A 23,241-nucleotide genomic window follows, 5' to 3' on the forward strand; every position below is an offset into this window, starting at 1 on the left:
TGTCAACATACAAAGAACCAAGCAGCAGTTCATACAAAACCACACCCACTGCAATTGGTTATAGTGGGCTGAAGCGGGAACTAAATTGTGTTATAGATTACTGCCTATACTTAACAACATACATGCATGTGTGTACCACTCCATTGAAAGAGGTTTTCAGCACTTGTGTACTGAGATATCATGCTACAGGCTGTGGGGTAGCCTGAAAGCATTTGCTCTTCATGATAAAGGCCTGGGTTCGATTCCCACCATGGGTACAAAGTGTGACGCAAATTTCAGGTGTCCCCTGCCATTATATTTCTGGAATATTGCTGATAAGCACTTAAAACAAAACACACACACTCACTTAAAATGGATACCCCACTCAGGTGACGTATATCTGCTCTATGCTTACCAGTTTTCATTTTATTACCTAAATGCCGAGAGTAACAAGACGGAAATGTTTAACTGGAAAAATGTTTCAATGTAAAAATGTTTTTTTGGGGGGTGACAGACAGGGAACTAACCACTGACCTGCTTTCAAGGCAGGTGAACTATCCAAGAGACCCCCAAAGGCATGGCCATCTCTTAAAACCAGAATCAAATGTTTCAGATGATAGTTTCCTAAGTTAAATGCACACTCATATGATCACCAGCACCAATAACAAAGCTGTTCTGGGCTGTGACCCTGTTAACCAGGACAAGCTAATTAATCATGGGATAGGGAATATATTTCAACACAAAGGAAAATGCATTGAAATAAAATGGCAAAAAAAGGTTTTATTGCCCAAATTCCATAATTGCCAAGTAACTAGTACTAAGATGGAAACAAATTGCTATTGCATTCCAGTAACTCTACAATGTATGCGTTCCTTGTAATTTACAATATAGGGGAGCTCGGACACAGGGGTATTTGAGGGGAGGCTCAGCGGACTAGGGTGTTGAAGAACTTAAAGAAAAGCTGTAACGTGAGGGAGGGAACCTTTGTCTTGTTGTGGTGGTGGTCCTTTAGCGTCATAAGTTAGGCCTACATTACATCTTTTTAAGAATCTATATTTTTTTAAATCCAAAAATATGAAAAAATCTTAACCTTTCCATGTACATATACCCAATTGTAACAATAATATACAGACAATAATGGTATAAAAGCAAGGCTGTGGAGCTTGAAGATGTGGCAAGGAAGAATGACTTGTTTGCTAAAAAAAATATTCTGACACCATTGGAGTGGTGAGGTGATACATCACAAATAAAGCCTTTGCTCATCATGGCCCAGGCCCGAGTTCAGTTCCCTGTATGAATGCCAATATCTGGTGTCCCTGACTGTGATACTGTTGTAATATTACTAAAAGCAGCATAAACACCTCCTCACTCACTTATTCTGAAACCACATGTTGGATACCAGTTATATTTAACTAATGGTATCTCTCTTAAAACATATCTTCATTTACAAGATTACTTATAATGTGGGGGTAATTCATGGTTTCATTACAATATTGAAATATTTGACATTCACATAATGTCTTAGATATGAAATGTTAATGACAACCTGGTTAATAGAATTTATCTGCTTCAGGATAATGAGGTGTCTTTCCTGGGACAAATGCCTTTGTTCTCCTCCGTTGAATACAAAATGGTAAACCACCAATGAGCAGGATAAAAGATGACCATGTCTACAGGTTAACAGAAAGGGCATCTGTTACGATAAATAACATGTTCCAAGGCTGGCATCACATCATGAAAGCATACTGAGAAAATTCATTCAGATCCTGACTTCAAACATGGAAGCACCCTCATTCTGAGTTTTATACTGACAATATTTTTTCTCTTCACTTTTTCATCCAAACGTTTCAATAGCCAAAAAATCAATAATGTGAAGTTGATTTGAATGTGTCATGGTCTCACACTGTGTCAGATTGGAAAGATGTCCCTTCAGCCCAAATGAAGCTAATTCAAGTACAAAGAGGTCAAGGTTGTGGAAAAGCGCTTTTCAACCCAAAACTGTCCACAGTGTTATTCTGCAACAAGTCATCTCCATTCAAATGTCCGTTAACATGTCAAATGGTTTTCAAAGACATTTTTTGAAAGGGTTTTCTGTTCCTGCCTGAAAACTTCCTTCTTTGAGAGTGTCAATGTTTTAACGCTAGCTATTTACGTCATATCCTGTCGCTTGCGTGCTGAATCAATTGAAAGTATTATTTTTAATTTGAACATGGACATCAGAAGCTCTGGGCTTAAGAAAGGAGAGCCAGACAAAGGGCAAGGCCATCATGAAAACAATCATCTTATCAATCACGTATCTTTCAGCTATTCAAAGTCCATGTATTTTTGTGACTTCAGTGTTGACACACCGCTATCATATAAGGTGTGTTTGATTGACTGAGCTGTCCATCCTGAAGTCCAAGATAAGGTGTCGGATGCGACCAAAACTATCTATGGTCCATCATCTCTGAAGAAACTCTTTATCAATATTAAAAGCTCTCTTTTAATCAATACCAAAGCTCTTATCTTTCCAAGCTATTGTTAATAGCAGACTAACCACACGTGCAGTTTTCAGGAAATCCATAAGCCTGCGGATGTAAGCCCTTAGTATGACACTTGTTATAAAGGCTTTTAGTGTATTTGAGAACTTATTCTTAAATGTGCCAGATACTGACAAAAACATTAGATCCTTCAGCTCAACAGTTATTCCGTGTTCAACAAACAGATCACAATACTGTCAAAGATCATCTCAAGACATTTCTTCCCAATTCCTTCAAAGAATGCATTTTCTTTTATAAATGTTGCATCTTCCATTTCATAACCATCATAAGACAGAATTACTTTTTAGGCAACCTGTTTTTACCCTGAATTTGATACAATCATCAAGTAAATAAGAAGTTGTCAGCTTGTGTGGAATCTGAATGGTCTGAATCTTAACAGACAGACAATGGTCATGCATGCTCAGCTGCATTTGTCTAAGTCTTAACAAACTCAGGTAAGTGCCTTCTACACCAGAAAACCATCCTTTGGGATGTGCTCAGTGTCAGGTTGAGTGTTTACCCACAGCTCATGATGACTTCCACTGTAGAAATAACAAAATGTTGCCATGAACTCAAGTAGGTACTAACCGGCTATTCTAGAGAACAGTTCCACAAAGTTTCTAACTGGTTTTTTTGTGTGATAACTTTAGATATATAATGGTAAAAAAATTTAAAAACTTTTAAATAGTTTAAAGATACTTAGCTGCTAAACACACACTGGTCTGCAAATACTTACATCACATGACTACTAGATGAGCTAAAATGTGTAACTCCAAGGACCCAGGTTCAATTCTCCACATGTGTACAGTGTGTGAAGAAAGGTTTTCGATGCCCCTTGCCATTATATTGCTGGAATATTGATATAAGTAGCAAAACACTAAACTCACTCACTAATATATACTATTGCTTGGACTTACACATGTAACACAGACTTGTTGCAATGTTACCAAGCCAATAGAGTCATAGCTAGTGTTGGGGGAAGGCAGGTAGGGGGTAGAGATGGGGATAGGCTGTAGGTAGGTTGGGGTTAGAGACAGGGTAGCCAATATGTTTTAAGCATTTGTTCATCACATCAAACCAATGTTTGAGAATTTCACCCAATTCCAACTTTAGAAAAGGTTATGTTTCTTTCCTATTATCTGTTGTGAAGAAGCTTGTCCTCTGCCTTGGAACAATAATTTCCCTACTCTGTTTTATGACACCTCAATTTACTACCATAACTTTTACTTTTGACACCCTTTGTCAAATCACAAAAGAACACCCATGTGTTCACAATGGGTTAAAGCAATTTCTCCTCACATCAAACAAGTGGCTTGACTCTCCAGTGATACAGCATAAGTATCAATAAAACCAGACATATCCCCTCACTCACTCACAAGCTGGAGTAGGATGACAAAGCAAAAACTGAACAAATATTTACTTACTCACTCACTCTGCAGCACAACAAAGTCAACAGCAAAAAAGGATCCAATATCAAACTATAATCCTATCAAGAACTGAACTTTCATGCCAGACTCCCACCATTTTCTACAATGGAATGTCTATTGCCTTTCTGTGAGATGCTATCAACAAGTATCAGTCAGATCTATCCGCCATTGCCCATAACAATGTACAGGTGCACCAGAACAAAAATTCATTTAATAATGCATACCAACAGTCATTGTTTATGTCACAATGCTACCACACTCCTGCAACTGGACACAAGACAATACCACCCAACTCCAGCTTTTCTCACATATTATGTTTCTTTCTTTCTTGCTGTGAACAATCTTTGGCCTTTGTACAGAACAATAAATTTCTTTATCAATTTTATTTTAAAATAACCAATACAACTTTCATCTTTGACACCATGGCCAAATCACAAAAAGAACAGCTGTATCAAGCAAAGCAAAGAACACTGACGTTACAATGAAATAAAAAAAAAACATGCATTTTACCATAAAACTTCGCATAAGATCTTTGCAACAAAACAAAAGGTAATTATCGCATTTACTTGCTTCCCTTCTGTCCGAGAAACAGTTGACCTGGTCTGTGTTCTGACATTTTCCAAGTATGAACTATTGTGTGTAAGTGAGAGACTCACACAAACCATCAATTCTGCAAACTAAACACACCTTACCTAATGAACAACAAATAAATCCATGTGTGCCATGTATGTGCTGTTGACCATTCACCAGTGAATATTATGTCAGATGCTTGATGGCCATTTAGAAGTTATATGGTTATACAACAATGTATGGTATGGATTTACAACATCTTTATTATTTACAACACAACATGTCTGAGCTACTTCTTGCCCCTTCATCTGGTTAAATGCATCCTCGATATCTCCAGGGTATACGTTTTAATAAGTCTCCACTATACCATGGACGCATATACGGCTCTGCCAGATAAATTTATTACCTCCCTTGACTGTCTTTTGATCCAATCAGGTGTCTACGCTGGGAAGTTGAGCGAACCAATCACAACTCACTTTCGTTTTTTGAATTATCTAACCGATTATACTTGGCAACACAAACCATGTAGAGGTTCTCTGGAAGAGTTAGAAGGCGTTCTTGCCTATGTTGTTTTAAAGTTTCGGACCTGTCAATTTGCTTGTATGATTTCCCTAAAATCTGGGACGCACTGTGGGCAAACCTTCGCAGTTGCGACTGCTACCTTTGTTGACACTGGCAAGCTAGGTTATAATGGTGGCCTAGCTGATTGGCTACTGTGAGAAGGCGGAGCCAGCAAAGGGAAGTAATGAATGTATCAGACAGAGCCATAGATGCATCCAGGGTATAGTGGAGACTTATCGGAATGTATACCCTGGAGATATCGAGGATGGGTTAAATGATGAGAAGGGCAAAAAGTAACTCAGAAATGGTGTGTTATATAGATGTTGAAAATCCATGTCATGTGCTGTTGTGAGTTTTTTATCAATTTCTGCATCACTTCAGCAATATGATGCTAGGGGCCATCAACACTGGACTTCATAGATAACTATATAAGATCAAAACCTGGATACTGGAGTCAAGCCTACACAAGAGTAAGAACCATTTCACACCATTAAGCAACATTCTGTTGATATCTTGGTGGGGACACCAAAAATGAGCATAAAAGATTGTAGCCATGAAGAGCAACCAAACTGTGCCCCCAGAGTGATTGGCAAGTACCTTAACCATCTACCCTTCAACTTTGAGTCTTAACCGATGTTGCACACATACCCCATTCCAAGACATCCCCTCTTAACAAATCAGTTATGACCAAAAGTTAGGGATTTCCAATAAAAGAAAGACCCAAAGAAGATTTTACTTTAACCCTTTTCATAAATATACATTTTACTTGAGCTTAAAAGACAAAACAATTCAGTGAGGAAACACCACCAATGCTCCATGTGGCTTTCATACACATCCTTCAGAAGAACCATATCTACGAATATATGTACTGTTAACATATTTTCACCCTATAATGATGGCCAAGATACCTCAACAAAGACGCTTTCATTACCTGTAAGAACAGATTCTTTCCAGCAAGATTCTGTGTCATAAACAGTGATTGACTACAACAGTTGAATACACTCAAAATACAGTAAGTAAATCCTTAACACCAGTAACAAGAATGGTAACGCTATATCACAGCCACCCATAAATAATCAAGTCTGAACCAAGCAAACCACTAACTAGAAACAATGAGCACTGACTGAACAATGAACCACCCTATGCAGACACAATGTCACGCTAGGAACCAAGTCACAGAGCCTGACCGCAACATCCAGTTTTATTTTTGCATTTATTGCCAGCAATAAGGTCCTGGGATCCATTCTAATCTAGGACCCTGAGGGGCAGCTGCTTCCTAGGTTCAATAATCCCTGATGGATCACTGCAATGTTACCACTGACCATTCATGTCAAGCCTGTATGATGCATCTGTCTATTGGGAGAACTGAAACCATGTCCGCTAGAATATCACTTCCACCTGTTGATTGGATGGATACACTTGTGAAAACAGATACTTTTGAGCACCATCAGCTCTATTTGAAGTGTAGGTAATTCTGCTTATGAAAAAAAGGGCAAATGTTTTCCCTACCAAACAGTGGCATGTAGAAATTGTGGCCAAAATGTATGGGTAACAACTTCTTTTATTTTGTGAGTGTAACATTTTGATACAGATTCTTGTACTGTTGTCAAGGACAAGAATACAATTATCTATATTAAAGCATCGTACTCACAAAATTAAGAAGTTGTTATCCATAAACTTAGTCAATAATAAACTAAATTTAAACAAAATCACTGTTTGATCCAATAATACCTGGATTTTCCTCTGTTAAGTAGAAAAATGTCCTTTTTGCTTATGACACACTGCCCGTGTTTGCCTTATGAGGTACAACAAGCAATAATGATTTGGAACAGAAAGTTGTGCACTTCAATATATGCTGTTGTTGATAGATATGTAACACACATTCAACTTGGTCTGCAAGACATTTGGGACAATGGGGTAGCCTGGTGGTTAAAGTGTCAGAACTGCTCAGCTCATTGCCCCAAAGGCCTGGCTTCAATTCCCAATATAGGTACAATGTGTAAATCACATTTATGGCTATTCCAGAGAGATATTTCTGTGATATTGCTGAAAACCACCTTCAACAGAATCATTTATCCCAACAGCATATATAAATGTTCATGATGTCAATCACTTCATTGTCTGGTCTAGACCTGATTAATTACAGACAGCTGTTGTAGATATGAAATAAAACTTGGTGGTGTTAAAGCAAAAAGTAAACATTCAAAATATTGTTTGACTCTAACTATTGCCCACTATTAACTGATATTGTCTTAATACTTTTGATTTCAGTCATATTATTTTAGTTAAAACAGCCATGTTAAACCATCCTATCACCCTCTTTTTATCCATTTTCAGACTAATGAGCCTGTGCTATTCATCAAAAAAGAACTTAACATAAGGTATTCAAGTACTTTCCTTTAATCTAATGGGAGGTGTGAAAGTAGACATTGCACGAAATGAGGATCAATGCGTCTTTCATAGATCATGACACATGAATTCAACCAATCAATGGTTCAGAGTGTAATTAACATTATAAACACGCTTAACGCGATGTCGTGTGGCCAATTGAGCTAGTCCACCTTCTTTACCTTCCCAAACTGTCGAAGCAAACCATTTCTGATTGGGATTAAATAATTAACCAGCGAATCTTTGAGAAAATATGGTTTGGAATTGAAGGAAAAAAGAAATGTAGTGAAATATTAATGTGGTTTTGTTGATCAGACTCTGAAACATTTCTTTTGTTGTCATCGAGCAAAACCCCTTGAGAGTGCAACCATGCTATTGATCCAATAGCACAAAGACAGACAGCTGATGTAGTGTTCCACAAGGCAAATTCTGGCCATGCTTAACCTGTATAGGTATTGCTAACTACACAGAAAAATAGAGTTAATTAACACTGCAAGGTAACTAATTCAGCTGTTCTGTCAGGAATGATAAAAACCGTCCTGTTATTTAGTCCACAATCTTTAAGTGCAGGATAAACAAACACAAAGAGCCTTAAGGTGTCACAGAGGAAATTGTGCATTTATTGTAACTGTAAATGAAACACAATGCATAGTATTGTGATACATTTTGATATAATGTGGCTGTGCTGTGATCCATTGTAATAATGTGTCTACTGTGATATACTTTGATTGTATTGAGATATACTGTAAAAAAATGTGTGTGTAGTGCGGCATACTGTAATACTGTGACTGTATTGTGATATATTGTAATATATCATTATTGTATTGTAATATACTGCAATATACTCTAATAAACTATGACCGTTATGTGATATGCTAAAATATTGTGCTGTATTGTGATATACTAAAATATACTGTGTATTGCGATATTCTAAAATACACTGTGACTGTACTGTACTGTACTGTAATACAAACTTTTCATCTTGTGATATTGTACTACTGTAAATCAGGGTGGAGTTAAGGGTGGGACAGTGGGAAGAGGATGGAGTTACGGGTGGGAGAGTGGAAGAGGTTGGATTTAAGGTAAGAAAGAGGGAAGATGGTGGAGTTAAAGGCAGATGGCGAGTGGGAAGAGGGTGGAGTTAAGGGTGGGTGGCAAGTGGGAAGAGCTAAGGGTGGAGTTAGGGTGGAAGAGTTGGAAGAGGTTGGAGTTGAAGATGGGAGAAATGGAAGAGGCTGGAGTTAAGGGTGAGGGCTGACAGTTTCAGGTCAGTCAGATGACAGCTAATGACAATACAGAGCTCAGTTACAATAAAAACTTACACAAAACCTGTACACAAAGAGATGCAAAGACACTTGATCTCAACACAAAAATGTTAACATCAATTATGAACATATAACTACTGTTGGGTAGAATTAACTATTCTTCAAACTCCCTCTCCCAGAAACATGAAACCCTGTTAATATAGACTTGTAATGATGAACTTGTTGAAGATTTCAATGAGAGAAATCAATACCTCCAGGGGAAGTCAAGATAAGTACCTGAATGACATTGGAATAGAACCTAGTCATAAATTCTTGATTGGACTCACTTACTGACTGCATCTGTACTCATTAATAACTAACACTGTTTGCTGATTGTCTAAATGATGGACAGGTACACAAAAAACTATGCTAACACTTGTTTCACCTGTACTATCAATCACAAATTACATACCCAAAACCAATGTGTTTTAACAGTGAAAATAATATGTACACAAATCAAAACACCATCAATCTGTAATACCTCGATGAAACAAGATGCAAGCCATTTGCAGAAGTAATCAGAGAAAGTGAGAAGGTTTCATCACATAATACTACAGCAATATCATAGCAACTGACACTAGAAATGAGCATCCCACACAGCACCCATATAACCCCACCCTACTAATTGCAATGCCTTATAAAGACTAATAAATAAATAAATAAATAAATAAATAAATAAATAAATAAATAAATAAATAAATAAATAAATAAATAAATAAATAAATAAATAAAGACAGAAAGACAGAAAGAAAGAAAGTCACATAAATTGAAAAGGAGTCCCAGAGAGAAGGGAGTGAATCTAAGAAAATTCAGACCTGCTTCATTTAAGGTTTTAGCATTGCAGAGAGGGCAGAGCAGTTGGGATAATAATGTGGTTCAGGGACTGTGAGACCTACTATTCTGAGCATAAATGGACTATCCATATACACACACATCCTAGACTCCCGTTCCTCACCGATTCCCACCCCATACAATAAGTACACTGAAGTTACAAAGTCCTGATACCTATTAGTGTACAAAGGGAATATCATTATTCATATCACACTATGGGGCAGTCCTTGAAAATAAGGCAGGTGACCTGTAACACATTCATTACAGTTACTACGATGGGTTTTATGCTGCTTTTGGCAATATGTTAGAAACACCACAACAGGTGACACCAGAAATAGGCTTCAGACATTGGACCCATGTGGGGAATCAAACCTGGGTCTTTGGTGTGACAAGCCATTTTAAATCCTAGGTGAACGCTTTCACCATAATTCATTACAACGTCAGGATGATATTGCTATTATATCCACTCACTGTATTTGTCGCAGACTTCACTACCTCAACAGCCTGAACTGTATTACCTGACATGAAAAGGGGAGGCTACTCACTTGCAGACGCTGTGGTCAGAAGATATCACAATACACTGTGCCTGGTTCTTGCATGGATTGGGGTGGCAGGATGGGAAACCTGAAACAAGCAATCAGAGTTAACATAAAACCATTCACGAAACAGAAACATGATATGGGCATGCTTGTTTATGAAACCTGGCTCATACATGGGCCAAGCAAAAAACACAGATGTTATGTCAACAGTCAAACAGCCTGGGTCCCTTTTCACAAAGCGACCATAGCACTAAGGTGATCGCAAGTCCCAGACTCTAACAAAGACTTACGACAGTCATAGCACTTGTTGGATAAATTGCCTAATGGATTCTACACACAACACATTACAGTAAATGTCAGTGAAATATACTCATTTAAATTAATAACAAAAATAAAACACACATTCATCTAGGATTCAACCAGGGGTTCAAAAATCCCATCGCCAGATGCCCTGCACAAGTCAGTTTTCATTTCAGGCAATCAAACAATGGCATCTTTTTTGTCCATGGACTACTAGATAATTTCCACTTATGGTTTCGAACTGCAAATAGACTTGGATTTCATTTCATATCTGCTCATAATGTTGCTGTTAAATATTTATTTATCTGCTTAAAACCTACATAAAACAACTTGACTGGCAAGTAAAAAGAAGTTTCAAATGATGGACAGGTGTAAGATCCAGTCACCTGGCAAGTATATACAGTGATTGTAACAAACGCAAAGGTTTTATAACTATTTCATGATGCAGTCATAATCCTAGCTAATCAATTCAAATCACCTTAGAAATTTGACCTTAAAAGCCTAGTTTTCTAATTCAAAATCTTTGATTTATTAATAAGAAATTGCAACCACTGAGACAATTGATCATTATGCATACCTTGAAATATACCATTAGACATTTTATGCATTCTTATCAAAACAGAACAATTAGACAATTACAATAGATCTTTACATTCTAACTTAAGTAGTTTGCATAACAAGTGCATATAAAGAAATACATTCAAGACATTAACTCAAATTAATAAAGAACATCATGTCTTGTCTCACTCTCAGGTCACAAAAAAAACATTCTAATGATTGCTTTGTACAAATGTGATCATGTTTCTATAGCTGAGAAATTTGTATGACATGCCTTGACATAACAGCCTGCTGGGATCTATGTACATAGACTAGAAGGCATGACTATTTGCACCCAATAACGAGGCCTAATGATGCAATTGATCATTGACTGACGGGTGTATATAACGTGTGTAGTCATATTGATTGCATATTAGCAAGTGCTTACAACACAATGAAATCTGGGTACAGTATCAGTGGTAAGATCAATATCACAAACAGCAATATGTGCTTGGATAAGGTGTTGCTATAGAGAAATCAAACACAGTTACTATTGACATTCCTCCATTCTGACATGCTGAAGGAAAGAAAGTTGCAGTTCATTAATAGCATTCAAATTTGGGAAATATTTCTATGTTATCTTAACACAATCCCAACCACTCAAAAGATGTTAAAGAACATGAAAATGTATCAGCTTTCATAGCTTGACAGAGTAACTGTGGTCATACGAGGGAATCAAGTGAGCATGAATATGATTTTATGGCACTTTTAGTAATACTCCCACAATATCATGGCATTGGCAGGGAACACCAGAAATGGACTTCACACACTTTTTTGTACCCACTGTGGGAAATCCAACCTAGGTCTTCAGGAAGACCAGCAAACACCTCTATCACAAAGTGCACCACATCCAAAACACATCCCTGAGAGAAGAGAGTGAGTGAGTGAGTGAGTGAGTGAGTGAGTGAGTGAGTGAGTGAGTGAGTGAGTGAGTGAGTGAGTGAGTGAGTGAGTGAGTGAGTGAGTGAGTGAGTGAGTGAGTGAGTGAGCGAGCGAGCGAGCAAGAGAAAGAATGTTTAGTTTTATGCCTTTTTAACAATATCACTACAGGAGACACATGAAATGTGCTTTACACCTCGTACCCATAAGGGGAATCAAAACTGGGACTTTAGTGCGATAAGCTACCATGCTCACACAGCTGGAAATTCAGTAATACTGTAAAGCCTCAAAAGGTCATCCTCTGGCTACAGTATACTATCTAGCTTGGTGATCGCCTGTCTGTTTTTCTATGGACAATACATTACCGATGCCCAGTTCCCAGAAATACCTGCCTTGTTAGATGACACACAGTGAGATGTGTTCACTGACAACATAACCGTGTATCTCAAAGGCTGATGCTTGATGCGATCACTGTCACTTGCTGAGTCTGTAATAATGTGATGCCAATAGACTGCTTGATGGGATTGTTTCAAGATAGAGACAACCAGCAGCTTGCCATTTGTCCACAGAAAACGTGGAGCAAGATTTCTTTCAAGATTGAACATTAAATGTGAATTGACTAACGTAATGGAAAACAACTTCTTTATTACGAGAGTGTGAAGTTTTGATACAGAACTGTGTACAATTGTCAACCAGGAATGCTATCCATAAAGTTTGTCATTTTTTTCCTTCCAAGATTCTTGAATGCCACGCAAAGAAACTAAATATGATTGGAGATAACCAACATGACAACAGCTAACACATCCACATCTGACTGAAAGAAACTGACAAGTGAATGTGGTTTAACAATGCTTTTACTGTCATTCAGGTGACATATAGGTAACCACAAACTGCATTCTTTTACGGTACTCATATAGGGAGTAAAACCAAGGTATGACACTAAAAGGCCATAGTCACATGGCTACCCCATGCCTGCAAGCTCACTGAGTATGAAATATAGCCAAATCCTGATGATTCAAATCGCTGGGGACCAAAAAATAAATTTGACCTCTTGATTTTATTATTCTCTTATTTTCGAGTAATAAGGTTGACTACTCTGGGTAGAAAATATTGTCAGGACCATGGAGTACATAGAGTTATGCATAACATTGGAGATGCCGGCATTCGACTCATCCGCATTTCACTGTAATTTTATTCAAACTAACCCTGTTCTGGCAACAAGAAACACAAAAGCTTTAAAAAAGAAAAAAGATAACAAAACTGTGTATTACTAGAAACCTTAATCCCTGAACACAGTCAAAAATACATATCTACAACATAAATATCACAACATAAATGGACCTCATGGCTATGCTTAATAGCTTGAAGCAATCTAGACATGCCAAATCACTTTAGACTTTAACTGAACTCAATTTCATTTTATTCTCTAAGGTCTGGAAGAATTGAGAATTCAAATCACCCAAAATATCTTTTTCAATTTCCAAACATGCATTTTCTTGCAGATCTGTACTGACTGTTTGCACGAACAGCATCACACATTCATCAACACCACTGTAGTGAGTAATACAAAAAATTCATTTAGGTCTTGTTTATTGGCCATTAGAAATACATAACATTGTTGAGAGTTATATATGGCATTTCAAACAGATTATTATTTGAAAACAAATGTACACATTGGTGTAAAAATTCTCCATTGACTAGGCAAGTGAGAGTTAAAAATGCATCAATGTTGGTCGTAAAATTGACATATGAATCTAAAATCAAATTAAAGCGAAAATCACATTATCTACAGCAAAAATATATCAAAGTTAAAATTTGACATGCATGTGATACACATAAAATTGCAAACTTACCATTCTCTACTGGCAAAAACTGCATTTGGTTAGCCTTAAAATGTACAAAAGATAAGGAAAAACCCAACATTTTATTCTCAACAAAAAATAAACCAATTTATTCACTGCACTAGATGTGCATCAGAATGATTCATTCACTTGTCTTGCACTTGAAAGTGCACCTATCGATATCAATTACAAATTTACATGACATATACCTGAAGAGAAATAGCTAAAACGTTCACAAAGTCTTTTCGCAATGAGCTACTGCTAGAAATAGCGTTCTGTTGTACCCAGGGCACGCCTAGCATAACAAATGATAATACCTGGCCATCCCACACAAATCTCGGAAAAGTCACATGACCCCAAGTGTGAAAGGCCACGAACTTGCTCCAAGTTTGAAACATTCACTTTATTTTGTCATTCTTGACATTTTGTTGTCTTAATTGTTTTGAATGAAACAAGTATAAGCAGTAAATATTAGCAGAGTTGGCCATCAGTCATTCTGTCATGTCTTCCATGGGACTGTAGTGCTTGGAAGTGCTCCCTGCCTCAAGTAAAATATGAATTAATTGCTTAATATGAGCTTTGAAAGATAAAATATGAAAGTATCTATATTTAAACTATTGACACACAGCTCTCTTCATTTTAAAAAAATGCATTTTCAATAGTTTCCAGAATAGTTCTTATGTAATTAGCATTATTAAATGCCAACACCTGTGTTCAAAATGTTGAATTATAATAAGCACCACTTTTGGCACTAAAGGTCTGCGTACTTAGAAATGCACAATACTTCAATATCACTTCTTTATTTTACTCTACCCACCTATGATAATCCAAGCTATACAATAAGGCTGTGATTCATGTATGCAGATCAAAGATTTTGAATGAACCTAGATATCCTTTGAAGATGTACACATGAACACAACAAGCATATGGAGCATACTCGCTCACATTTATAGGCAGAGTCAAATAAGACTTTTCCATATTTTAACACCAACTGTTTTATCACAAAACAATATGGTTAAAATGATAAAAACTTATCATGGGACAGCTCACAAACATGTAAAGAACATCTGCCATTTCCTGTGTGTCATAAAAAGGATTTTTACATACTATATCATCTCAAAACAGACTTAATACGCAATGTTTTAGATGACACATTGAACAGTTGGACCATGTGTGTCCAATTTACTTCCCCATACTGTAATAAGTGTTAAGCCTATTTTATTGTTCAGAAACACACAACAACATGCAGTATGAATCATTTACCTGTACACAATTGTATATACTGACAAGTAGATAAGGACATCGGAGTTTTATACATGACAAAAGGTGATCTGTCATGACTGCGATTGATTACAGACCAAAGAAAATATCAGGTGTTCACTTTAATCGAGTATTATTAATATTCCAGGTATGTTTACCTAGCACACAATTCCTGGATGGAACAATGATATATACATATGAATATGAAAATATTGGTACAGATAATACAGCACTGCATTTATGAATATTACAAATACGAGCACTTGAGTAAATATTTCATATATTGATTTAGCAATTATTGATGTATTTTGATTGCTGGGACCAGTGATAAGCTTGAGTGGTATGTCAGCCCCTAAACAATGAAGGCATACACATCCCTGAACAATCGACAGAGGTGTGAAAGTGAACCAATGCCTTTTATTTTGGGTTTTGGGAATACATTATTGTATTATTTTGTGGAATATATATAGCATTTGAAAACAAATTTTGAAAATTAAATGTTCTACCATCACCATTACGTTTTAGGCCAAACACATACTTTTTATTTCTCATTTTGTGATCATAATTATGTTTCTGTTCAACAGACAATAAAATCTACCAAAAGAACAAAGAAAACGAATATAAGTTTGATGAAATAAGGCATCACATCATATCAAAGACTACTACAGCAGTGTGTTTGAGTGTGCGTAAGTTTGTGAGTGTGTGATCCCCACTTTCATATTGCAAGCCCACTAGTACATCAAGCTGCAGATTATCATAGTTACAAAAGAATATTGATACAGATCTGAGCAGCTGACCTCAAATTAATTCCTTCCATGCTGAGCATGAAGCACAGCAACTATAAGTCTCGTATACATCATCTTCAGGGCAATGGAGCACGAACCACAGACCTTCCACTCTCTAGGCAGGTTCTCTAAGCACTAGACCACAGGGCAGTCAGGTGTGAACCAACTGTACATCCAGTGACAGTTACATAACATGGACACTCCATTCATACCCTAGTATAAATGATAAGGATGGCACCTAAATCAAGCCCCAATTTACTACATTTAGATAGACATTAATTGCAGAAACTTAATAGCAGTGCCCTACTGATTAGTGTGACTAACTGGACTCTACTAATGCAGGTTTATAAACATTTACGACAATGTGGGTTATGTAAGTCCATACTTGTCAAAACAACAGGCTTAAATTATGGGAACTACTGCATTGTTTTGAAATACTCACTAATATGTTAGGACCTTGTCTTTTAAAGTGTCAAAATTTGGTCTTGCATTCTGACCAAATTCAACAAGCACTAATCTTTATTCTGTAACTGTATCTTAAATTTATATCCATGTATGAATTTACTTTTTTTTTAAATCTTTTCAATTATCTGATACTGACAAAGTTTGTTTTGTTGTTTTAAATCCATGTTGCTATCATATAACTGTACATTGTGGCTGTTCTGTAAATGGATTTTGGTTCATTTCCCAAGTTCATTTTCTGAGTGAGTGAGACTAGCAAACACCTCTATTACTAAGTCCACCACATCCAAAACACATCCCTGAGAGAATCAATTGTGAGTGAGTGAGTGAGTGAGATGAGTGAGATGAGTGAGATGAGTGAGTGAGTGAGTGAGTGAGTGAAAGAGAGAGAGAGTGGTTTTAGTAACATTACAGCAACACAGCACCTGTTGGGTAAACGATTACCAGTACATATAATATGTATATGTGGAATCCCATCATACAACCATTACAATCGTATAACCACTAGACTGCCCAACCACCCCCTCCATTTTCTAGGTATGTATGGGAGACTAAAGTCACTTTGTATACTTTGAAATTTTAACTAACCTACTCCACCATGAGCATAAATATAGAGAACATGTGCTACTGACTACAGATATCAAGTATATGACACGGGAACATTTGGCCATGAACACCACCTCTTTGTCATGAAACCAACATCTGAACATACATTCTTGATCAATTAGTATAATAATCACTTCAGCAAGTAAACTATACAGCAGGGCTCTGTGAGTCATCTTCAAGATAATTATGATGGTGGTTAAGAAGAATGCAACAAAGTGGAAAGACAACTACTAAAACATGGGAGAAATGCTTCAACATAAACGTGACTAATTCAGTATGTGGTATGTTATTATGTCAACAACCATGCCTTCCTCGTCTTTCATATGTATTCCACGCAAAGTAAAGACTTCACCCTTTGTGACATGGGTTCAAACTTAAATCAAACTGTCATCCCATGTCTTGTATATAATTACAGTTTTCAAAAAACATTACCAGTGAGAAGTTTCTCTTTACATAATTACCTCCAATAAAATTCTGAACTTTCCTTTTCAAAGTCGTCATCCATGGCATTTCATTTGAATTCGTCACGAAAATTCCATAAATGATAATAAATATGTGAGATTAACTCGCTATCAAACAGATGTACTGTATGAAGCACAATGTGCTTTATCTTAGTTGAAAGTTACAGCGCGACTTCAATACACAGGGATGCTTAATAATACTGTTTACCCATCCAGACACCCTGAATACCGATGGTTCTAATGATAAAGATTGGAGGGGGATGTACAGCTGAGGGGGGTCAATGGGGGGCAACAAGTCCCTGCTAAAGCGTGGGAACCTGAGACAGCTGCGAACTACTGAGGACCCCTGGTGGTGACAAGCCATCTGCTGCTCTAAGAGGGATGGTGAAGTAAAAAAAATAGTTCCTGAAAACAGTTCATGCACGACTGGCTCTAGGAGTCAAGACTGGTGAATTAATAATGGCTCTAATTTATTTGAGGATTTATAATTAGTTTACCATTGACTTTGTTAACTAATATTTGCAACATCTTGTAGAGGATAGGTTAATTATCAAAAACTAATTGTCTGATTTTAAAAAATTAAATACCATTCCACTAGACTATGTGATTTGGACTAAGATTTAAGAGCCTACAAAATGAAATCTCAGCAGTTGCCACTGGAGATTTTCAGATGCTCAGACTAATTACTCTTAGTTTTCAATCTGACCCACAAAATTCAAAATGGCCATTTTGTGAAGAGAATTTGAAAGGAACATATTTGAGAGAGCTACTTCCTTAATCAGACACAGCAGGTCAAGAAACACCATAATCAAAACTTCAAATGCACAATGCTAAATCAACATTTGAAAGTAGCTATTGATTACACCTATAAGAAGAACATATACTCTCAAAGGTAAAGTATATTTTTCAGTAATTTTCACACACACTAGTCCATTACTGCCTAGACATTTCACATATCCATGAAATTGGATTGTTGTTTTTATGTATCATAAAAAGTAGTCTTATTCTAATAGTAAGTATTCAATGGGTCACTGGTCAATACTTTTCATCCAATTTCAGAAATATTTCAATAAAATCATGGGACCAGAAATAGTCGTCACACACAGAAATCATGTCTTTGGCACAAGGGGCAAATGCCTTAACAACTAAGACACCAACACAGCCTTTTGCTTTTACTTTACAGAATTTTGGGGGGTTGGGGGTGTCAGGGGTTGGGGGATGGAACTGTTTGAAAATGTAAAGTCAGGGCCAGAACAATCATATTTCATTATAAACCAATGATCTGCTTTGGCCCCCTGGGACATGAACCTCTGGTAGACAGCCACTTACATCCTATATCATCATAAATCTGAATGATCAACATTAAAACCCACTAAGGCAATTTTCTCAGAAAATTAGCAAACATACACAAGATCTCAGTGAAGATACTTTTAAAACATGACTATGTAAATCTGTACATAATTGAGAGTCCCCTTGCACAGTCTAAAAAAATATGTATTTTGTCATTTAATTCAGTTGGCTTTTAAGGAGGTACAAATGTAAAACCCTGTTCATGTGCTTGCAGAATTTACATCTGTTTTCACTGTGCACATCTGTTGTATGTCTACAGATCAAGAATAGCAAAATTGGTATTGAATTCAGTTCTTAGACACTAGTACCTTTACAGGTATATTTTCAACATTTCACCAATAACGCTTAAACTGTTGATAATATGAAACCTGTTTAACTATTCCATTATCAGAAGCTCTACCAATGTTATTTGCCAATGAGAGACACGGTAGACATGTTGCTTGTGTTGTAATTCCTGAAGAAAACAAAAAATGTATTGTCAGCAGTAAACATGCCACAGAACCACTTACAAATTAATCACTGAACTACAATCATAACAACAAATGCTTAACATGTTGCCAAATCCAAAACCCAAAAGGTTACCTCATTCGGAATGAATGAGTGGAACTGTTTAGCAATGCAGTCAACAAAAATCCAGTGGTGGTCTGTACATAATCAATTTTGTCTTATTGAAAACTCATTCCTTACAGCACTGTAATTGCAGAAATACTTCAAGCAGCTACACCAGTACTAAGTTTCCAACTGATATGAACTGTACCTATCACTTTCATTTACATATTTAGACTGAAATATTTACTGCAATTCCCAAAGCATTGACAATATGGAAAACTTATATCAAAATGGAAGGCACTAAGTTGTTTAAAGATAAGAAGGTAAAACACAACAGTCTTTGATATTTGGATTCTGTGAATATATGATTTTCAGTCTTTTTCTGTACACTAACTGAAATCAGGAACATATAACCATCATCATACCTGCATCATTTACCTGTCCATAAGCAGTTGGGTTCCTGCTGTCAGTGCTAACAGGGATAACAAAGACAATGAAGGCTTTAATACCAAATTTTACATAAATGCATACAATACTATGATGAAATACATCTAGATTTAAGCAAAGTAAGGAATTTTAAAATAATGATCAAAGAAAGAACCTTTTGTCACAATTAAGCCGACAATATGATATCAAAACATGGTTTGGATATATTGTTTAAGCCACAATGAGGACTTTTTAACCCCAAGGAACACAAAGCGACAGCAATGAACAGCGAGGAATTCCCCTTCTGAAAACCATGTCCCAATGACTGGATTCTGTAGGGACAACGCCAAATCAATGAAGTGAACTTAACAGCACTATTGATCTGCCAGGTATTACATACTGGAGGATGATGGCCATAACGTCTAAATGTAGGTATTGTTTGGTACCAACTAAAAGCAGGAGCCATTATCCGGGAAATCGATTCTAGTTTTAGTTGACTGAACATGTAGATAAGCCAGAGTGTCTGTTCTGCCTCCAGGTTCCACCACACTGGGAGGGAAGCTCACAGATCTCTTGCATGAGATGTATTTTTAGACAAAATGGCCTGGATGTGGAATTTGGTAATAAATATATATAGCAACTGATGTGTATGTCAGGGTGATATGCGATGTTATCACAGATATTGTGGCATCATTTTTAGGTGACAGTTGTCTGTGAAAGATGTGAAAATTGGTGTTCATCATCTGTAAGAGTGGAACATTTTGCTAGAAATTCCTGCAGTAAATTGAAAAAAACTGAAATCATACCTCAGTTGTTCAATGGAATTCACCATCAGTCAACAGATGAAAACATCATGTCACAGCATTACAGGCTTTAGAACACAGTACAGCCATTCATAAATGATAATCCACTATCTGGCATCACCATAAAATACTGAAATCAGTTTTAAAACGTGAAATTCCACCGCCTTTAAAGTATTGGTAAGAAGAAACCCCTCAGTTTATGGTAACATAGATCTGTGCATTGATTCCAGTGGCACCAGGCATACATTTTCACCAATTTTAACAAAAAATGAAAACCCAAGGAGACCCATCATTTCTAACTCAGGTTTCAAGGGGTCAGCAATGTAAAATATCCAGACATCCATGATGACACAATATTGGGGCATCAGTGAAGTACTCAACTGTATGGTATACTCACAAGTCTCAGCCTCGATGAGTGAACAAGTAGCCTTCAAAATTCACCCTGGTCCTTAAGTATTGGAACCAAACAACAGATGTTGCATTGATGACATACATGAAATGGTATAAAACATAACCTTTTTGTTACATGTCAAGGACAGTTCATCCTGATTTTGATAATTGGTATGTCCACTCCAATAGTCATAGGTTTCAGTAACTTTCACGGAGTCATGTCCAAGCCTTCATATATGAGGGTTTTCTTTTAACACCAAGCTGGCTTGAATGGAATACAGTTCCATATAGTGTAAGACCTTACTCATATGCTAATGTTAAATATTTTGTAATGCTGTAACCCAAACTAGCATATTAAGACAAACTATTACCAAACTCATTAAGCTAACATACACACATTTTGGGCAAAATGGCATTTTGTGTGTAGCTAATTTGAAGATAAATATGTAATAGTTCATACTCAATACTCCCAGTTTGGAAGTCTAGTTTCACCCACTCAAAGCAGTTGTACCTTCAAATGGTGTGTATGCAGGATAACACTTCTACACTTATAATCCACTTGTATTTGCCCTGTGGGTAAATGACATCATTTTACAAACATCATAACGTACAATCAACCATGTTCCTGACCTGATCATTTTCCTTTAGTTCCATTTCTAATCTACTTGATGTTAAAGATATTTTAGAGCTTCGTTGATCTTGAGGGCTTAATTACTTTCTTTCAACCCAAAGAGCTGGGGTGGGATATAAAACAAGAATCAGAGGAATAGAGATCATTTAATATCAAACAGAGAGAATTACTTTAATTAATACTACTAATTTCCAACAAAACAATGTAATATCGTTATTTCATGCCTAAGACTTAAAGGTACTTTTTTAATATGAGAATGAACTCAAATTTGCTTAGTCATACACATGTAGTAGCAAAGATTGTTATAACCAATGATAACTACTGACATCATAACAATTTAAGCTTCTTGATTTCAGTTTGCAGCTGATTACTAATGGTACCAGTCAACAGTTTTATCAACTGATGCAATATACAGAGTATACCATAGATCAATCACTACCATCCATTGACACAAAACCAACAATGTAAGCTGTTTCTCAAATCGGAACGGGTGAATATGTATTGATGCAAAACATTTACAAAACAAAACAACTGAAGTGATAAAAGCCAACAAACCCGTATCAAACACACGGGTTGTAAAGGAAAAAACTACTCAGTTCAATATTGTTTCTATGTCTTCAAAACCATAACCACATCATGATTGCTGACAGTGTTAAACAATGTTTAATAGTGTTTATTTCTGACAGGTGATAAAAACTATATTGCATCCTCTGCGTCAGGTATTTATTTTCAATTGAACACAACCCGTTGTAAAACAATCATTACATAAGACGTCTGTGTGTCTATTTTTATCACTGCACGATAAAACATCCGAGAAAGCATACATATCATGAAAAACACGTGCAGTGTTAGCGACTGCGCGTAACAAGTGCACCAGTCTATTTTAGAAAGGTAAACACACGAGCTCCAATATGACTCACGAATTCTCAGTTCTATTACTTGCCAAACATTGTAACTTTCACGTGACCTCTTAATTCGAGTCAAAGAAAACAAAGAGCATCTATCAAAAGTTATACTTAATTCGACCCTCCACGTTATCAGTACCCTTTAGTGTTTCAAAATGGACGGTTTAAACAAAGACAGTTCCCCCAACAGAAGTTATTCTGACCGTGGGAAAAGCCTGTAAATACCTCAAATACACATTAAAAGTTAGTAAAGATGATCATTATTCATCAAAAGACCATACTTATATTAAAAATGGCACAATGAGCAACCCAGACACTCCAACAATCGTCCGCCAGCCGAAATCACGATGGCCCATTTTTCTAAAGGAATGCATCTCACCTTTTACAAGGGGTACACTTATCACCGCTAACACTAGTAACAGTGCCGCGACTATCCCCTTCGCTGTCCGTAACATTGCGCACAGAATTTGTAATCCAATTCCTCACGAATTGCACATATCCTAATTCCATATAGAATAAATCCGCATAGCGTCCGAGGAGTGTAAATCCGTTTGTATTGGTCCCTCTCACTAGTAATCCAACTTTACCTCTCCCTATTCCTTTCAATAAAACTTTACTCGTGCCAAGCCGCTTGCGGGCGAGCGTCTTACATATTACTACGCCCGGCGCGGGGATACCTGGAGCGAACACCTTCGATCAAAACTTGGATCAGTGACAGAATTCCTTGTTGCAAGTTCGCACAACCTGTCTGGTGAATTGTTAACTATGATTTTAGCTTTTGCTTATGTCTTCAGGCCGTTTAACAGCAGTGACACGGAGGGACTATATTTAAGCGTCCTCTAGCCAGGGTAGTAAGGAGGCACATTTACATAGAATCA

The 23,241-nt window shown here is 36.8% G+C and overlaps 1 protein-coding gene across 3 annotated transcripts in view; it reads right to left on the reverse strand.

Moving 5' to 3' along the window:
- LOC137273682 (neurogenic locus Notch protein-like) overlaps nt 1-22,990 on the reverse strand; it is a 100,433-nt gene extending 77,443 nt beyond the window's left edge. For all 3 annotated transcript variants that reach the window (XM_067806477.1, XM_067806476.1, XM_067806475.1), the window contains exons 1-2: nt 22,743-22,990; nt 10,125-10,203 (exon numbers count right to left, since the gene is read on the reverse strand). In XM_067806477.1, coding sequence (XP_067662578.1) covers nt 10,125-10,203; nt 22,743-22,818 — 155 coding nt within the window. In that variant the 5' untranslated portion in view covers nt 22,819-22,990. The remainder of the gene's footprint in view (nt 1-10,124; nt 10,204-22,742) is intronic.
- Nucleotides 22,991-23,241: the final 251 nt, after the last annotated feature.

Source organism: Haliotis asinina, chromosome 2 (assembly GCF_037392515.1).
Source record: "Haliotis asinina isolate JCU_RB_2024 chromosome 2, JCU_Hal_asi_v2, whole genome shotgun sequence".
NCBI lineage: Eukaryota > Metazoa > Mollusca > Gastropoda > Lepetellida > Haliotidae > Haliotis > Haliotis asinina.